Source organism: Macrotis lagotis, chromosome 6 (genome assembly GCF_037893015.1).
Source record: "Macrotis lagotis isolate mMagLag1 chromosome 6, bilby.v1.9.chrom.fasta, whole genome shotgun sequence".
In the NCBI taxonomy this organism is placed as follows: Eukaryota; Metazoa; Chordata; class Mammalia; order Peramelemorphia; family Peramelidae; genus Macrotis; species Macrotis lagotis.
Window position 1 is genome coordinate 43637219 of NC_133663.1, and position 19250 is coordinate 43656468.

Genomic DNA, 19250 nt, shown 5'->3' on the forward strand with positions numbered 1-19250 from the left:
CCATGCCTCCTAGTTTCTAGTAGAACAGTAGTGTTTCATGACATAAATATACCACAATTTGTTCAGTTATTCCCCAATTGATGAACATTCACTCAGTTTCTAGTTCTTTGCCACCACAAATAGGATTGCTATGAATATTTTTGTTCCCTTTTTCATGATCTCTAAAGGGTATAGACCCAGTAGTAGTAGTAGTAGTGGTGGTGGTGGTGGTGGTGGTGGTGGTGGATGGAAGGGTATGCACATTTTTGTTGCCCTTTGGGCATAATCCCAAATTGCTTTCCAGAAAGGCTGGATGAGTTCACAGGTCCACCAACAATGTATTAGTGTCCCAGATTTCCCACATCCCTTCCAACATTGATGATTGTCCTTTCTGGTCATATTGACCAGTCAGAGAGGTGTGAGGTGGTACTTCAGAGGTGCTTTAATTTGCATTTTTCTAAGCAGTACTGATTTAGAGTAGTTTTTTAATTTTTTTTTAATTTTTTAATTTTTAGATTTTTACAAGGCAGTGGGGTTAAGTGGCTTGCCAAGGCCACACAGCTAGGTCATTATTAAGTGTCTGACACACAGCTAGGTCATTATTAAGTGTCTGAGGCCGGATTTGAACTCAGGTACTCCTGACTCCAGGGCTGGTGCTCTATTCACTGCGCCACCTAGCCACCCCTAGAGTAGTTTTTTATATGATTTCAGATAACTTTGATTTCCTCATCTGAAAATTGCTTTTACATATCCTTTGACTATTTGTCAATTGGAGAATGGCTTGGTTTTTTTTTTTAATAAATTTGACTCAGTTCTCTGTATATTTTAGAAATGAGTCCTTTGTCAGAAATACTAGTTGTAAAAATTGTTTCCCAATTTACTACTTTTCTTTTGATCTTGGTTAGAGTGGTTTTGTTTGTGTAAAAGCTTTTTAATTTATTGTAATCAAAATTATCTAGTTGTTTTTAATGATATTCTCCATCTCTTCCTTGATCATAAACTGCTTTCCTTTCCATAGATCTGACAGGCAAACGATTCCTTGTTCTCCTAATTTGCTTATAATATTGTCTTTTATGTCTAAATCGTGCACCCATTTTGATCATATCTTGGCATAGAGTGTGAGATGTTGGTCTAATCCTAGTTTCTGCCATACTAACTTCCATTTTTCCCAGCAGTTTTTATCAAAGAGAGAATTCTTATCCCAGAAACTGGACTCTTTGGGTTTATCAAACAGTGGATTACTGTAGTCATTTCCTACTGTCTCTTTTGCACCTTGTCTATTCCACTGAACCACCACTCTACTTCTTACTGGTACCACATGGTTTTAATGACTGATGCTATATAATATAATTTTAGATCTGGTAAGGCTAAACCATCTTCTTTTGCATTTTTTTTTTGTTTGTTTTTGGTTTTTTTGCAAGGCAATGGGGGCTTAAGTGGCTTGCCCCAAGGCCACACAGCTAGGTAATTTATTAAGTGTCTGAGGCCAGATTTGAACTCAGGTCCTCCTGACTCCAGGGCCGGTGCTCTATCCACTGCACCACCTAGCTGCCCCCAATCCCTTGATATTCTTGGCTTTTGGTTTCTCCATATGAATTTAGTTACAATTTTTTCTAGCTCACTAAAGTAATTTTTTGGAAGTTTGATTGGTAAGGCACTTAATAAGTAGCTTAATTTAGGTAGAATTGTCCTTTTTATTATATTAGCTCAGCTTATCCATGAGCAGTTGATATTTACCCGGTTATTTAGATCTGATTTTATTTGTGTGAAAATTATTTTATAGTTGTTTTCATGAGTTTCTGAGTCTGCCTTGGAAGATAGACTCCCAAATATTTTATGTTGTCTGAAGTTACTTTGAATGGGATTTCTTTTTCTAGCCCTTGCTGCTGTTTTTTGCTGATGTGTATTTATTTTAAAAGATGGGTTTTTGGACTAGAGATTGGGAAAGATGGGCTTTTCCTTGAAAGAAGATGGGACTGGTAGGAGGTAGATGTGAAAAGGGTGAGCATTCTGTGTCATTTCCCTGAAACTTGTCCAACTTGAAGTGCAGGATTTATCCCTTTACTAAAATGTAACCTTCTTGAGGGTAAGGACATGTTTCTTAGATTTAAGTTGATACCATTCTTAACCCCAATTGGGTTAGTTTTCTTGACTTCTGCTGGGAATAGCAAAATCAGGAATTTGGGTCACTTTTCTCCAGGCCCAGGGTGTGAATCTGAAGGTTTTACCAGACCCCACCCAGCTTCTACCAGAGCCTCCCAAACTCTTTGAGGGTATCCTTAAGTGGCACAGTATTTTCAGACCTCAGAAAGAGAGCTCACCACTTTATGAATCACTGAATGAGTTATGGCTTATGAATGTGATTGAATATAATTGTGCTTTAAGAGATGAAGAATTGGCTTCAGACAAAATTGGGAAAATTTGTATGAACTAATGCAAAGTGAAGTGAGTCAAACCAGGAGAACTATTGATACAGGAAAAACAATATTGAGGGGCGGCTAGGTGGTGCAGTGGGTAAAGCACAGGCCCTGGAGTCAGGAGGACCTGGGTTCAAATCCAGTCTCAGACACTTAACAGTTACCTGGCTGTGTGGCCTTGGGCAAGCCACTTAACCCCATTTGCCTTGCAAAAACCTAAAAAAAAAAAAACAATATTGAAAGGCTTAGAAGTCTGATCAATGCAATGACCAACCACAGTTTGAGAAGATTTGTGATAAAATATGCCACAGTGACCTCCAGATAGAGAAGTGATGGACTCAGAGTACAGATATAAGCATATTTTCTTCTTTTCTTTTTGTACATGGCTAATATAAGAATGCTTTGCATGATTTGACATATTCTTTAATAGGTTTGTTTTTCTTCCCTTTCCAGTGGATTGTGGAAGGGGAAAGGAGAAAACAGAAAAATTCAGAACTGAAAATAAAATTGAATTATTAAAAATTGGTTAGACTCCACTTTCCATATCACCTCTTGATGAAAATCAACCAGCCCAAAGGAGTGGAGTGATGGGTCCTGGGAACAGAGCTCTATTCCACAGAGGCCACATTTATGAATGAGTCCCTAATTGTTGTTCAGTTAGATGTATGGGCTACATTTTACCAAATATTCCTGTGGGTCTTACTTGGAATCAAATGCAAATAAAACTAATCACTTGAATTGAAGTAAAATTTTCTTCCTCAATAGCTTTGCTTTTCTATAAAAATTCCAAATCATTAATCATTACCCATGAAAATAGTTGACTTTGATTTATTTCAATAGGTCTACATGCTTGCTAAATATTTTACAGATAGTATTTTCATGGCATAGTGAGTATGATTTCTAAAGCTGCTTTTTCTTCTTTGTCAATTTACAGGGACATAAGTAAAAATAGTCACTTGAGCATTAAGAAATTTCTTTATTGGACAGTCCTTGGTTTCAGTCATGCCTTCATTTTCTTTTTTGGATGCTATTTTCTAATATGGGAAGATATATCTCTACTTGGAAATGGCCAGGTAAAAAAAAAGTTCAGATAAGTTTTCTTAAAAAACATTTTTAGAATTTTTGTTACAATTTTGTTACAATCTAATGGAATTAGAATAAAAATTATGAAGATTAAAAGAAATTAAATTGTCAAGTATCTGGTTTCAAATTGAAATAGGGTTATGAAATTTTCTTAATAATGCAATAATGCATTATTTTTATTTAAATACAACCAGTAAAAATTGAAATAAAAAGTAAATACTATAACCTCAGTTATTTTCCCCTTGCTTATTTGAGTCTATACTACCTGTATTTATATCTGTACTTATAAACACATGTATGTGAACAATTTTAAAGAGTATAGAAGGGGCGGCTAGGTAGCACAAAGGATAAAGCACCGGCCCTGGAGTCAGGAGTCCCTGGGTTCAAATCCAGTCTCAGACACTTAATAATGACCTAGCTGTGTGGCCTTGGGCAAGCCACTTAACCCCACTTGCCTTGCAAAAAAAAAAGTATAGAAGAAGAAGGGGCAGCTAGATGTGCGATGGCTGGAACATCAACCCTGGGGTCAGGAGGACCTGAGTTCAGATGTGGCCTCAAGATACTTAACACTTATTAGCTGTGTGACCCTGGGCAAGTCACTTCATCCCATTTGCCTTGGGGGTGAGGTACGGGTGGGCTCGGGAAGTATAGAAGAGTGATTAAATTATTTGGGAAGTTTATTAAATAATAGTTGATAATACTTTTATTTTGATTAGTAGTAATGCAGTAACTCATCCTTTCTGTTTAGATGTTTGGAAATTGGACATTTGGTACATTAGTCTTCACAGTAATGGTTATTACAGTCACAGTAAAGGTAAGCAACTTACACCTAGAAATGTGTAGCAAGTTAAAATATATGTATTTGTAATCTAGTACAGGTGATGTCAATATTTTTGTTTCTTCAGTTAAATCCTTACTGTTTTTATTTTCTTACCCTTTTTTGACACTGGAGTTTTGGCCATAGATCTTTTTAATCTACATTTTTATTATGAATGCTCCCCTTAATCAAGAATCTTCTCTTAAATTCATTAGTCCATAAGCCTCAGTCAAAGTAAGGACAGCATGTAGTTAGAGGACTCACCTGGGCAGATGCACCCAAGTTGCTGTCCCAGAGGGGAAGGCTTTCATGAAGTTCCAGTGGTTTTTCAAGAAAATGAAGAATCAGAAACAGTGGAAAGAGTCAGAGTGTTGGCAGCCACGAGTCCCTTGTAGAAAAGAATAAGTCATTAATAATGTTAACTATCCACATAGAGGAGAGCTTCCAAAGTTTTACCCCGTAACAAGACAGCGCAAACCCATTCTTCTCCCCACCCCCAACAATGTTAATTGCTGTTGAAGACTCCCTGAACTTGTCTTTTGGGAGTCCCCATATTTTCCAGAAACACTAGAGGCCCTGAGGGTGTGAAGGACTAAGTCTCCTACCCCCAACAGACATGTCTTTGGGAGTCAAGGCAGTAGCCAGTCAAGCTGCAGGGATCTAGGGGCATCTTTATGATCTCTCGAGTCTCAAGAGAAAAGTGTCACCTGTCCTCACCTTGCTCCTCCCCTTTGAGAGGAATTTTGCTCTTTCCTCACCTTCACTGACCTTTCCCTCTCCCGTGCCACACCCCTTGAGGTAGATTTGTTTCTTTCCTCTTTCTCCCTTTATCCTACTGACCTCAAGAGGCAAACTTCTGCAGGAATTGTGAACCTTTGGGTTCCACATGTGTGTTTATATCTCTTGTTGTCAACCTGGTTTTCACCTAACAAGCTTATCTGATGGCAACAACTTGCAGTGGAGCTGTTCCTGGCTCTTGGTGCTCTCACCCTCACCTTGTCTGGTCTGGGTAGATGCTCCAAGGTCTGACCGAGGCATGCGTGCATTCTCTCTCTCTCTCTCTCTCTCTCTCTCTCTCTCTCTCTCTCTCTCTCTCTCTCTCTCATGTTTTGTTTCATTCCCCTCCCTAAGAGCTGTAAAAAGAGGTCTCTAAGTCTATTTTTACTTTAATAATAGATTATATTTACACAGAGCTAATGGCAAGTAAACAGAGTCCAAAAGAACATTTATTGAGGTTAAGCTTGTCTTGTGCAGATGATCACCTAAAGGTTGACCATGTGTCTCAAACTATATATAAAATACATTAAATTCCAAACAACCATAATAGTGGTTTGTGACTAATTTTCTGTGTTAAATTTGGCAAATATTTTTTATGCAAATGTGTTATGTTTGAAATTTTAGATGGCTTTAGAAACTCATTACTGGACCTGGATAAATCATGTTGTTACCTGGGGATCCATTGTATTTTATTTTGCATTCTCTTTGTTTTATGGAGGAATTTTCTGGTGAGTAATTGTACCTGTTCATTTGTGTCATAACCATTAAATCTTAAGTATATACTGAATGCTCTGTTATATTTAAATTCCATTCTCTTGTCTTTGTTCTATTATTGAATAGACCCAAAGTCTGTTTATGTATCCTAGTAGGGATTGTTCATTTCTGCTTCAAGTTCTGAGTCAGAAGACTCAGATGTCAGTCCTGGAGTGATTGACCCCTTAGAGGAACAGGCAGCCTAAACCTCCTAGACTGTTCAGGTTCCATTGGAACTGCCCAAGCTTGTAAGGCTGGGGCATGGAAGGGAGCTGGTCCTAAGGGCTGTGGCTTTTCCCAAAGCATTGTTTTTTAAAAACAATCCTTTTGTTTCTACAGAGCTTTGGGGCACATCTCCTTCCCTATCTTCTTTTTAAATGGTGCCTGCAAATATCTTTTTGTGGAGATTTTTTGTCCTGATGGTTAAGACTGATTCTGATGTAATTCAGGCAATCAATAGATTGTCTCTCTAAAGCTCAGTTATTTACTCAGTAAAATAGAAAACAGCATGTTGTGCAATATCAATATTTTGTTAGTCATGAATTTTGTCATGAAGAATGTTTTTGGAGTGAAGCATGAGCATGGTTTCATCTTTGTAGAGATTGGGGTCATTGACCCCTGCACTACTTAGACATGTCTGTCAATACTAGTTGATGGTTTGACTGTCTACTGGGAACAGAGGGCCATCCTAAATGGTCATAAATATATTAATGACCTCTGTGGATCAGCCAGAGGAAAGGCCTAGCTAGCCCAGTGAATGAGGATTATTCCATCAAGACTATGAAAGCACTGACCAATTTCACTGAGTTTTAATTATTTCTATTTCATCTTAATAATGGGAGTTGCTTATGTTTCAGTTGTTATTTAGTTTATTAGCTGGCATTGATTTCAAATCTAGATTGCTTTAATGGGATGGTCTCCCTAGTCAAGTCGCCTTGCAAAGGAGCCTTCTTTTTGCTTTGTGATTTGATCTAAGCTTTTCATGTTGTGCTTTTAAGGATACTTTATTTTTTAATTTCACAGGTCTTTTCTGGATATATACTTTGTATTCATTCAACTTCTATCAAGCGGTTCTGCTTGGTTTGCCATAATCCTTATAGTGGTTACTTGCTTATTTCTTGATATTGTGAAGAAAGTGTTTGATCGACAGCTCCATCCAACGAGTACCGAGAAGGCCCAGGTAACATGTTTGCACAAGAAACCCTAACATATTTCAGGTGTCATTTATGAACTCTTAGAAACCTTGTGGGGAAGTAACTGTATTATTTTTTGTAAGAATATTTTCCAGTGTAAAATGCTTATCTTTAATTTATTGCTATGTACCCTTTTAAAATTACACTTTAAATGTTTTAACTTAAACATTCTTAATGTATTTTTAAATTTTGGACTTCTTGGTAAATAAATTGAAGAATATGTTGTTATAATTTAAAATAATTTGTATTCATTAGGGTAGTTCTAGATATTAAAATGCTAATTTACCAGATAATAGTAAATATATTTTAAGAGTATTATCTGATAATTCTATAATCTGTTATAATTTCAATATTTTCATTAATTTCTGATGGCTCTTTGGGCTGCACAACTTTTACTTAGCTGTGTTTTTATGGGAAGTTTTTATTATTCTCTTGATCATTTTTGATAGATCTTTATTACAGGAAGAGAGATTTGGTAGCACGTAACACTGGAATTAGATTCTATGTTATGTATGTGATTGTGACTTATTCATAAAATTGGAGACTGTTCCTCTTGATAGAACACTGGATCTGGTAGCTGAGTCTCAGAAGCTCTTCTAATCGTGTGTCCCAGCTAGCAGTAGAAAATTTCATTGACACTCTTCCTCACTCACTGAAGCAATTTCTCAGTGGCTGCTGGGGAACAGCAAGGCCATAGTGGTGACATAAGAGACAAGCGTCAAGGGGCACCTTCTGGGAGCATTAAGCTTCCCACACAGTCTTTTTGTTTTTGTTAATGGACATGATGGTCTTGGTGTGTAGGTAGTGGTTCATTAACCCCAGAGAACTCATGGGTGTTTAAACTTTGGCCCGTGGTCTAGTTGTGTAGTGTTGGTTGACTATTTTCAGATAGACACAAAAAGAAATTGTCTCATCCAAATGTATACCACTGTATTTGTATTAAGGGGATGAGCCAGTCCAATCCAGAGAGAGGGAAAAGGAGAGAGTGGAAATGTTTTGATCTCCTAAAAGATATGCAATGATAAAGATGAAAGCTTCAGGGAGTTTGAGAGCAGTATGATCTTTCATTAAGGCTTCAGAAATGCCTTTTTCCTCCCATTGAAGTGCTAGATTGTATAAGCCCAACATGTTTAATCATTATAAAAGGAAATCCTTTACGGGCCTTGATTGAAAGGATATTTAATTATTGATTGCTACTAGAAGCTCTGCATTAGGAAAAACACACAGAAAGTGTCTCCTTAGAGATCACATGGTGGTGCAAAGACTGGCGCCATTGATTAGGTCAGTGTTAGCGGATTGTGCCTCCTGTGCATTTAGCAGGAAGGAAGACCATGTCTGTGCTTGCATATAGTGCACCTATCTGTGCTGGAATATGTGGAAAAGGTGAGACAGAGTTTTGACCCCAGCTTTAGAAGATCCCCAGATCACTGATTCAAAAATAGACTGATTTCTTAGTATGTGTTTACAAACACTGGATTTAACCTATACTTTTACACTGAATTGACTATGTTTGTTTGGTGTACTAGATGTAAACATTTTATTCTTGGGTTATCTCGTTTTCTGATTTTGTTTGATTTTAACAAAACCCTGGAATGAAATGAAAGTCCTTTGTGGGACCTTCTTTGCCATTAATGTTTCTAGTTTAACATCATCAAGAGAAGAAGAAAATGCACTAAATAAAACAGTTCAGCCCAAAAGAGAATGTTAGCAAATTTGTTGTTTTAGCAAAAATTGCAAGAAACACTGTCCAGAACTGAAAGTGAGCATATTTTTGAGCTCTCAGTCTAAGCACGAAAAATCAGTAGCACTGATATCTTTTGAACAATGAGACCTGCCCCATAAGTCATGTATGTGTCCCATGTGTATACTCTACCCTCTCTCATCTGATTGCGTGTCCTGTGTCTGTCTCTGAGGTGACCTGACTCCTTACTGACTTGTCTGCCCCCCCCTTCTTTGTCCCTTATAGATGTACGCCAGCCCAGTTGCTTTAAGTGACGAGTTCATCGCACTGCAGCCATTGCCCAGGGCCAGGACTCAGCTGAGCAGACTTAGGTAGAGTAGGCAGCCCGGCCTCTCCCCCCTTTGCACGCTGAACGTCCGTGTCCAGCCCAGAGAGAGGGCGGAAGAGGCATGAGAAAGTGTGCATGTGGGCAGCCGCAGCCAGCAAAGCCTTGCTGCCCCCTCTTCCACTTGAGTACCCTTTTCTCCCACCATTCTCAAGCTGTTGTTTGTGGCGCTACCAGGGTCCCTAATGCTTCTGCATGTTAAAGTCTGCGAGAAGTCAATACCCACAAACTGCTCTTAAACTTCGTGCAATTATTGGGCCATGAGAAATACCCATTTTTTACTCTTGCCTTCATCTGTGCTGCAGATCCATATGCATGTGTGTGTGTGTGTGTGTGTGTCTGTGTCCTCTGTGGCTGCTGAGACAGAGACTGTCCTTAATAACTGTCAAGTAAGAGCTACTCCGAACTAAATGTTACGTCTTTAATGTGCATACATACTTTATCTCCACAGATAGCCCACTCCCAGCATTTCACACACACATAAATGCACACATTAATGATGTAGAAATATGTGGTAAAAAGAAAAAAATAGCATAAATCAGGAAATTTTTGTGATTAACCTATTATTGAATTATAAATTGAAGCTTCTGTGGTTTCCAGTTAGGGATTCCAAGTTTTCAGCACAGTGGAATACTTTCTCAAATATTTACCGGGGGAAAAAATTTCAGCCATAAACAGCCACTAATCAATCTCCATTTATTTTGTCAAGTCAGTCTTGGTATCCTTTGGGCAAAGAATGACTAACTCTGGCTTGATTCTGAGTCTAAGATTTCTGGAATTTGAATAATAGAATATCTTTAATCTTTCTTTCTCATATGATTAAGCTTTTAGATTATTGGTGATAATCAAAGTTGAATTCTGTCACAAAAAACAAGTACTTGAAGATTTGTCTTTACTTCAGGTTTTGAGGCCTGAAAATAATATTCCAATTTTTGTAAATTGAATCATCTTATGTATACCAAACAGTACTATTTAAAAGATGCCTATGGCAAAAAATTTAGGAAATCAAAAGTTCATTTTGTACAGTGAATCACTCTGTTGATTTTTAAAAATAACTCTTTTACAAGTTGGCTTTGCTTAATTAAATCAAGGTACATTTGTATGTGGACTAGAACCCAGGTGTAGCAGCCTGGGGCAATGGGCACCTCAATCTGAGGAAGCCCAGGCTCTCCTGTGCACAATTCTCCTCATCTTCTAGATGATGAGAGAGGGAAGATGCTAGTTGAGGGTCGGCTTCCTCATCTTGTGTCTATGCTTCCCTGTACCTACCTCTTCAGTGGTCTTCTGCCACCATTTTCCTTATCCCCACCAATGAAGACAGGCAAGCAGAAAGGACACTTTGCTAATATCCATCCAAAAAAAAGCATCCCCCCAAAGCTTCAGGCAGGCAGGAGGGGATTTGAGGACAGACCATGGCCTACTTACCTCACAGAGCTCTTCTTCTGATGAACTGGAAGGGGAATAGGGGGAAAACCACCTCTAGTTACTAAAATGATATATACAATGGTATTGAATAATTGTGGGCATTTTCCTGAAAGTACAGAGAGAAAATATTTAGAATTTCTCTCACAGAGAGAAAATATTTAGAAAGTTCAAACATCTAAGAAAGCATTTTCAGATCAGTCTTTTTCAATTATGTAGTTTCTTAAAGAGTTTTTAGTGTAAAATGACAAGATCTATTGTCATTGGAACTTAGAATTGTCTTGAGGATTTTTGGTCCCCAAATGCTTAAAAGGCATATCTTGAAGCTGGGAAATTTAGTCATTTGATTTTCCCCCCTCCTTTTTTAAAAATATGAGACATTAAGTACTGTTTTCATAAATAGTTTTTGGTTAGTGTTTCATGACTACAAGAGACAATCCAGAGAATATGATGTCAGAATTTGTTTTGGTATGTTTAGTTATTATCATTATTGGGGGTTTTTATTATATTAAAAGATCATCTCCTTAAAGAGATAAGTTTTTTTAAATACTGATATTTTTCATAATAAAGTATTTTTTAGGAAATTTAATTTGTACAAGTATAGAGGATATTAAAATGGAGACTTGCTGTAGTCATTTTTCTTTTAAAAAGTTAAATTATGATGAAAGTTTTAGTAATTAGAGTTAGAGAACCAAATTTAGTCATGAATGGTATGATGTACCACGGAACTCTTTCTTCTCTGGCCACCATAAAAAGGGATAGAAAACCAAGTGCAAATTTTAAAATTCAATTAGACTGTAAAAAATCCTCTTAATGATAAAGGAGGTAAGAAGAAAACATGAAAATAACCTTAGGAGTAGAACCCTTGGTTAGTAAATAAAACGTATCAGTAGGAGAAATAAATGTTTATCAGTTGCTGTGTATTTTATAACATTTTTGTGTAGCTGTAAATCATAAATTTATTTTGTGTGATTTGTCTATACAGAAAAGCTTATCATCAGCCCTTCTTTGTGAAAGTAACCGTGCCCCGTTCTGTGATGATCCTTCCTGCATCTGCTCTGATTTACCTGCATAATGGTGAAAGCGTTCCTCTCTGTAACATGAGAACTGTTGCTTTTCTGTCCTTCTAGATGGAAGAAGATAAGGGCTCAGTCAGCTCAGCATATGAATTTGCTGAAAGCAAGCACAGAGGGGAGGACAGTAGGCAACTGCTAGATGATCCAGGTAGCAGCAGAGCAGAGCTTGCATGCCCTAGGTAGTATCTCCTCCCACTGGACCTCACTGGGTAGTCAGTCATGGGCTCATTCTACTCATTACCATGTGTCTTGGTGGAAACTCACATGCCATTTTTCTTTTTATTAAATTTTCATAAAATCCATTCTTATTCATTCATCATTCTGATTTAGGGTTTTGTGGTTGTGTTGTGGACTTTTGGTTTTCTTTTTTTTTTTAGTAATCACTTTATCTTTTAAAAGAAAAAAGCTAACTTGCACCACAGTGCAGAAAAATACCCTTATGATTTTTGGATTTATGGTATTCATGAAATGACATGTCTTAGTTGCAAATAATAATCTGTGGAATAATTCCTAATATTTTTGAAGTCTTTGTTTTCTCTTAGAATGGTAGCTGTGATCTATTTTAACACTTAATTACACAGAGGGGTAGTGTCTGCCTAAAGAAATTTTTCAAAAATTGCTCATAAGGTAAACTCTCATGAATGAATGCATGAGAGTATGTGCATGGAACCAGGCAGTTTTCTCATCACTAGGACTAAATCTTTAATATTTGAGGCAGTTTTAATTCCACTTGGTAAGAAGAAACAAAATGTAACTTTTAAAAATTTCTGTGAGACAGTAGATGCCAAATCCATCCCATAGAAGCCAAACCAAACAAATCCCTTAGCCTTTTTGACCTTTGGAAAATATTGAATTGATTATAAGCAGAAATACTTTGTGGAAGAGAAAGACACTGCTGGCCAATTACACCTGTCTTTTCTTTTTTAATGTTTAAAATTTGGTTATGATTCATCTTTAAAATATAAATGAAGTGATTTGTGACAAAGTTAATTGAAGACAAGTTTCACAGCCATACTTTGTGTAAGCAGATCCCTCTTAGTGCCTTTGTTTGTCTTCAGGGTCCCTCCTTGGAACCAAGCCCTTTAAAGTCAGGTCACACAAATGTTGTTTTATTATATATTTATTCCCTTGGTTAAGCCTTGAAATTCTTCTTATGTGATTATTTGAATGGTACTGTGAATGTTAGTTTATATTCCAAGCATCCATATTCACTAGCCAGTTGGATGAAGGTTGTAGAGGACTGTGCCCACCACTGAAAGAGGCTGGCCTCAATGAAAGTGATGGTATGGTCTTACCAAGCTGAGAGTTCCCACCTAGCTGTTTGTAAAGTTGGCAGCTTGCAAAATGTGGTTGTGGTTGGGTTTTTTTTGTTTGTTTTTGTTTTTTTTTTTATGAAATCTCTGAAATGCCTGAGCATAGCAGAGTCCCAGTTTATCAGGACTGTGCATTTAAAACGAGGGCCTTTGAGGGGGGAACCTATTAAATTAACACAAGCAGTCTTCGAGACAGGATGAAAGCTCTGCTTTCTCATTTCTCATTATGATTGTGTGATATATTCTGTAGGCCTGAGAGAAGCAGGCAGGTGATTGAATGGGGCCACACACCAGGAAGGTGAACGTCTGACCATCTTCTCTGAACCCGTGCTGGAGCAGCATCTGGCCTTCTAAAGGCTTCTCAATCTGCTTCTCATATTTGCTTATGAATTTTGTTACTTATAGATTTTCACCTCTAGCACACATTAAGAAGAAAACTCAAAACACGAAGGTTTGCAGCATCTTTTCTACTTTTTTTCCTATTTTTTTCTTCTTACAACTTCTAATGCCAGTAAAAAGTCCCTGGTAGAGGGACTTGCTTTGGTTTGGGTTTTGTTAAAGCAAGATCTAAGAGTTAGCAACTGTCAAACCTTCTCAGCTTTTGAGCCTATTGGGCTGGCATCTTCTCCAGCCACAAAGTTCTATCTGAATCATTTCCAAACTACATGAGACATCAGCTCTACAACTTTCAGAGACCCCTCTAATATGTGGGCACCCAGGCCACCAAGCTTAACCTTCCTCCTGGACCTGACTTGGCTTCATAATCAGCAGAGTGAAAGATGCCCTGGGTTTTTTTAAGTTTTTGCAAGGCAATGAGTTAAGTGACTTGCCAAAGGTTGCAAAGCCAGGTAATTGTTAAATTTCTGAGGTCAGATTTGAACTCAAGTCCTCCTGACTTCAGTGCCAGTGCTCTGTCCACTGTGCCACCCAGCTGCCCTGAAAGACACCCTTATAACCAAGGGCATCTCTTAATTATATAAAGTGGTAAATTTATAGGCACATGATTAAAATAAGAATGTCACTCAATAAGGAAAGTTCTTTTAAGAGAAGTTCAAAAAGTCAACTCACCATTTTTGGGCTCTGGCACCAGCAGCACCTTGACAGGGCTGCTCAGGCTGCATTTGTGTCTATGGCATAACACACTGAGAAATCTGACCTAATAAGATGTGTTCAGCCTCCAGCAACCATCCCTAATGCACAACTACAAGATGAGGTTTTTACAAGTGGTACAAGCATCGCAGGGGTTTTTGAGTCCATGGGGGTAAGTTGTTGGGGTAGGGGTCCAGGGGACCTCCATATTCTTACAAAGAACTTTTTTCAAAGCATAATTTTTAGGCCTCTCTTTAAAAGAGCCTTTCTTGGGGCTGCTAGGTGGCACAGTGGATAAGAGCGCCGACCCTGGAGTCAGGAGTACCTGAGTTCAAATCTGGCCTCAGACACTTAATAATTACCTACCTGTGTGGCCTTGGGCAAGCCACTTAACTTCATTGCCTTGCAAAAACCTTTAAAAAAAAGAGCCTTTCTTCATTGAGTTTTGTGATTGATAAAGAAATGGCTGAGAAAAAATAACTTATGGTCAAGGGACAAAGGTGTTAGAAAAATATCTCAAAAGAGGGGCAGAGGAATGGTGTGACAGCCATGAAGAGCATTAGTTCAGAAGCAGGGCTGGGGTCTCTGGTCCCCAGGGAGCCTTCACAGGGCAAGTGGTCCTGAAGCTGGAGAAGTGAAGGTGGAAACCCCCCCCCCCCCCCAGCAACAGTAAAGGTGGACTGCTGGGGCTTTATCTGCAGAGGCATGTTTTGAGGACACAAACAGCAGTTTGATTCCTTCACACAAGAAAGGCTAAATTGAAGCTGCCAGTTAGTGAGGGTAGTTAGTTCAGAGCCAGTTGCATCTCTCCTTCCCAGAGCCTTGGCATGCCAATTCTGTGCCCCCCTTCACCCAGGAGTCTTAGTTCTCAAGGTTTCTCAACCCATTCCCCCATTCCCAAAGGGCCAACGTCTTTAAAAGTCGGGTCAGGGGCTTGGTTTGTGCCATTTACCCAAGGGTGGGAGCTGCTGGGGCCAGGCAGGAAGGATAGAAGCCAGAGGGTAGTGTGAAGGGGTGCCAGACAAGAAGTGATTAGGGAAGGCGCATGATGTGGAAAAACTGTACAGAGCAGAGAGCTTTCCTGTGTCTCAGTAGGGATAGCAGCAAAGCACAGAGGCTTGGGGATGGATCCACGATGCCAAAAGGCACACTTTTTAATATTTTATTTATTTTTTTAATATTTAATATTCTCATTTTGTACAAATAATGTTTTTATACATTAATAAAATATTCTTGTTTAAGAGTAAACAAAATACCCCCCCTCAAAAAATACAGACTCGCTTGAATGATAAAGGGGAGAGAAAAAAATTAAAATTAAAAAAATAATAGTAATAATTGTAGGTATGGCCCGGTGGCACAGTGGACAGAGCACCAACCCTGGAGCCAGGAGCACCCAAGCCCATATCCGGCCCCGTACACCCAATAATTACCTAGCTGTGTGACATGCAAGCCACCCCAACTCCACTGCCCTGCAAAAACCAAAAAAAGAAAAAAAAAGACCCAAAATAAAAGAGTAATAACAGTAGGGGTGGCTGGGTGGCAGACAGAGCATTGGCCCTTGAGCCAGGAGCACCCAGGTCCAAATCCAGCCTCAGACACCCAACCATCACCCTGCTATGTGGCCCCAGGCAGGCCACCCAGCCCCACTTGCCCTGCACCCCCCCCAAAAAAATAATAATAAAAAATGTTCCAACACCTGTTGCGGGTGGATCACATTCTTTATGATAAGTCCATCACAAAAGTTATTTCCATATTTTTCCACTGTTGCCATTGCTGATCGCAACTCCCTCCTTTCTTATTTCTCCACTACCATGTACTCTATTTTCTCTCTCCTTTCACTCTGACTCTGCTGTAGGGTCACTGAGCGACGCAGCAGACAGATCCCTGGTCCTGGGGCCAAGAAGCCCTGAGCCCCTCATACCACCCCTTAGGCCCAGTGTCCACCTGGCCCTATGGTCCTGGACAGGCCTTCCAATCCCAGCCCTTTGCAAGAAGTAAAAAAGAAAAAGTAAAAAAGTAAAAAAGAAAATGTGTTATATCTGACCAGTCTCCCACCATGGTCCATCCTCTCCTCCTTTATTCACATCCCCACCCCTTCCCCCTGCTCCCCCCTCCTTCTTACTCCAGTTGTCTATACCCCATTGAGTATATTTGCTGTTTCCTCTCCTAGCCATCTCTGATGAGAGCAAAGGTTCCTCATTCCCCCTTGCCTCTCCCCTTCCATATCATTGCAATAGCTCATTGTAATAAAGAAAAATCTTATTATATGAAATATCTTGGACTATTCCACCTCTCCTTTTTCTTTCTCCCATTACATTTCCCTTTTTTTCTGTTGACTCCATTTTTACACCACATTTTATCTTCAAATTCAGCTTTCTCCTGTGCTTCATCTATAAAAGCTCCCTCTACCTGCTCTATTAACTGAGAAGGTTCATATGAGTATTATCAGTGTCATTTTTCTATGCAGGAATACATGTAGTTCATCCTCATTAAGTCCCTCATATTTCCCCCCTCTCCTCCAATCTCCATGCTTCACCTGAGTCCTGTATCTGAAGATCAAACCTTCTGTTCAGCTCTGGCCATTCCAATAGGAACATTTGAAATTGCCCTGGTTCATTGAAAGTCCATCTTTTTCCCTGGAAGAGGACGACATTCAGCCTTGCTGGGTAGCTCATTCTTGGCTGCATTCTAAGCTCTTTTGCCTTCCGGTATATTGTATTCCAAGCCCTACGAGCTTCCAGTGTAGCTGCTGCTAAGTCCTGTGTGATCCTGACTGCAGCTCCATGATATTTGAACTGTGTCCTTCTGGCTGCTTGTAATATTTTCTCTTTGACTTGGGAATTCTGGAAGTTGGCTATAATATTCCTAGGGGTTGGTTTTTTGGGATCTCTTAGGGAGATCGGTGGATCCTCTCCATTTCTATTTTGCCCTCTGCTTCTAGGATATCAGGGCAATTTTCCTGTAGTAATTCTTTGAAAATGATGTCAAGGCTCTTTTCCTGATCATGACTTTCAAGTATTCCGATAATTTTTAAATTATCTTTCCTAAGTCTGTTTTCCATATCAGTTGTTTTTTCAATGAGATATTTCACATTTTCTTCTAATTTTTCATTTTTTTGGTTTTGAAGTATTGATTCCTGATTTCTGGTAAATTCATCAATCTCCCTGAATTCTATTCTTTGTCTGAAGCATTTGTTTTCCTCAGAGAGTTTTCTTATCTCTTTTTCTATCTGGCCAATTTTGCTTTTTAAGGCATTCTTCTCCTCAGTAACTTTTTGAACTGTTTTATCCATTTGACCTAAGCTGGTTTTTAGCATGCTATTTTCTTAGCATTTTTTTTTTTTGGATTTCCTTGACTAAGCTGCTGACTTCATTTTCATGTTTTCCTGCATCTCTCTCATTTCTTTTTCCAGTTTTTCTTTTACTCCCTCATTTGATTTTCAAAGTCTTTTTTGAGCTCTATCATAGCCTGAGCCCAATTTCTGTTTTTCTTGGAGTCTTTAGATGCAGGAGCTTGTGCTTCCTCATCTTCAGACTGAGTATATTGATCCTTTTTGGGATCATAGATAACGTATTTCTCAATGGTGTTCCTCTTTTTTCTCTGCTCATTTTCCCGGCCTTAGCCTGTTTTGGGGGGGTGCTTCCTGAGCTTTTGGGACACTCCCACAAGGGTCTCAGTGTATGAAGCTCTGTCCTCCCTCCTGGTCTGTGAATGACCATAAGCGCCCCCCTCTGCCACGGGGCTGAGGTGGGGGGGGCCTAGACTGGGATCAGGATCTGAATGTGGTCAGATGCCCTGGGGGCTCCTGCTTACCAGCTTCTGTTTCTGGATCTGGGAGGCTGAAAGACCACATGTACCCTGAGGGCTGGGCTCCACGTGCTTGCTCTGGCAGAGGTCCCCCGCTGTTCCCCCACTTTGTGCAGGGTGTTCCCTAGGGCATAGGTCAGGAAACTCCAGCCGCTCCCAGTGCCCGGGGGCTGCCTCTGGGAGCCTGAAGTTCTTTTGCTCTGGAGGGCCACCCCTCCTGCCATCAGGCACTCTTGATGGCTCCCGGCTGGGGTGGTGGCTTGGGAGCGAGTCTGGGGGAGGCACTGGCATGTCACCCCTCCCCCAGATTCCCAGCACTGAGCGGATGGGTACCATCTGCAGTCCCCTACTTTTTAGATGTTTGCAACATAATATTTTTTAAACTGCTCCTTTCCCCTCCAGCTCCCTGCATATATAGTTCTTTTCCTTTTTCCTTCCTATAATTTTTAATTAAAAAGAATCCATCAAAAAATTTAATTTTATGCATATATATATATATATAATTATACCATACATCTATAGATATAGAACTAATTTTCTTTCATTGGAATGAATTTTAATTTTTTTTAAAAATTTCTGAGAATGAGATGAATTAGGATTCCTTCAGTGAGCCTAACCTAGGCATCCCTTTATTACCATAAAACAATAAAAGTCTTGAATGTTATTTTAATAGAACTGTTGGTTTAGCTCTTAGCAGGTAACTCTAATTTTGGCTCCGTTTCCCATGTGATTTCTTAAAAAGGTTTATGCAGTCATGTCTAGAACAGAGGCGGTATTTTTCATGCTGGAACAAACTCTACAACAATTCTACTTTCTAGGGTTTGAATAAAGCTCTGTAAATGAGCTTTGGACTTCTCTGTTCTACCAGTCAGACAATTCTTTGTTCTTTGAAATGGTTTAAATTCTACATGATCTTGTATAATGCACATAAAGCTTATTTAGTCTCATTTGTTCACTAGGTTTTTGTTCAGATTCCCAAGTGTCTTTTACCTGAAATGTTTAAAAAAAGGCAGACAGGAAATGATTGTTTTGGATCAAGGTGGTCAATTCACAGAACTTGTTAGGCAACATGATATACCACTCAATTGTTAGTATGTTTATTTCATATCTCATTCATAATAACATACTCAGACTGTCATAAAAACTTTTAATTATCTCATTAAATGAAAAACTTTCCTATTTTCCTTTTCAATGTACATTTGTGGTTGTTGTGATGTAGGGAAACTTCTGACAACCGAGAGCAAGGGATGCTAACCTTTTTCCCCCCATTGTATTTCAACTTGTAGCTTGCTGAAACAAATCCCCGGGTCAAGTGCTTGGACTCAATATGCTGTTTCCCAGAGGGGCAAGCAGCGTGTGCGTCTCTTGGAAGGATGCTGGACCGAGTGATGGGGAGCTGCAGCCCGGCCCAGCTTAACAGGTGTGGCATGTCTCACGGTAGCCTTTGCTGCAGAGGAG

At 39.2% G+C, this 19250-nt stretch overlaps 1 protein-coding gene across 10 annotated transcripts in view; it reads left to right on the top strand.

Annotated features, from left to right (window-relative positions):
* Positions 1 to 19250, top strand: part of ATP11B (ATPase phospholipid transporting 11B (putative)) — a 151067-nt gene that overhangs the window by 124330 nt on the left and 7487 nt on the right. For 3 of the 10 annotated variants that reach the window (XR_012469335.1, XM_074191008.1, XM_074191007.1), the window contains exons 25-30: positions 3331 to 3469; positions 4228 to 4293; positions 5698 to 5801; positions 6850 to 7006; positions 11638 to 11762; positions 19079 to 19212. Coding sequence is in view for 9 of the 10 variants with exons in the window: in XM_074191008.1 (XP_074047109.1) it covers positions 3331 to 3469; positions 4228 to 4293; positions 5698 to 5801; positions 6850 to 7006; positions 11638 to 11762; positions 19079 to 19181 (694 nt within the window). In the remaining variant the exon portion in view is untranslated. The other 7 variants (XM_074191013.1, XM_074191009.1, XM_074191011.1 and 4 more) reach the window with 6 other exon arrangements.